At 56.2% G+C, this 276-nt stretch overlaps 1 protein-coding gene across 1 annotated transcript in view; it reads right to left on the bottom strand.

The window, feature by feature from the left end:
- anks1ab (ankyrin repeat and sterile alpha motif domain containing 1Ab) overlaps positions 1 to 276 on the bottom strand; it is a gene marked incomplete at its 5' end in the record, with an annotated part of 26,336 nt that extends 26,060 nt beyond the window's left edge. Inside the window, one exon of the mRNA XM_084464732.1 lies at positions 207 to 276. Coding sequence (XP_084320858.1) covers positions 207 to 276 — 70 coding nt within the window. The remainder of the gene's footprint in view (positions 1 to 206) is intronic.

The following is a 276-nucleotide window of genomic DNA, read 5'->3' on the forward strand; positions in this document are numbered from 1 at the left end:
AGAGGTCTTCCCTAGGATGGGACGACTTCATTTGGGATATTGTGGGCTTTCTCGTGTTGAGGTCGGAGTTTAAAGAGGCGCTCAAGGAGTTCAGTTTCGCTGTCTTTGGCGACACCTTTGGCCAAAGGTGGTCATTTTACCCCAGAGATACAGTGCTGTCACCGACACCCGGTTCATGACATTCCCCCAGAATACCCCTGGGTCACGTTCCTCACAGCGGCTCACCGCGGCTCCTCTCCGCTGGCCCCTAGAGCGTTCCGTGGACGGGCACGTCAT

The sequence above is a fragment of the Micromesistius poutassou genome, assembly GCF_964030765.1.
Source record: "Micromesistius poutassou genome assembly, chromosome: 2".
NCBI lineage: Eukaryota > Metazoa > Chordata > Actinopteri > Gadiformes > Gadidae > Micromesistius > Micromesistius poutassou.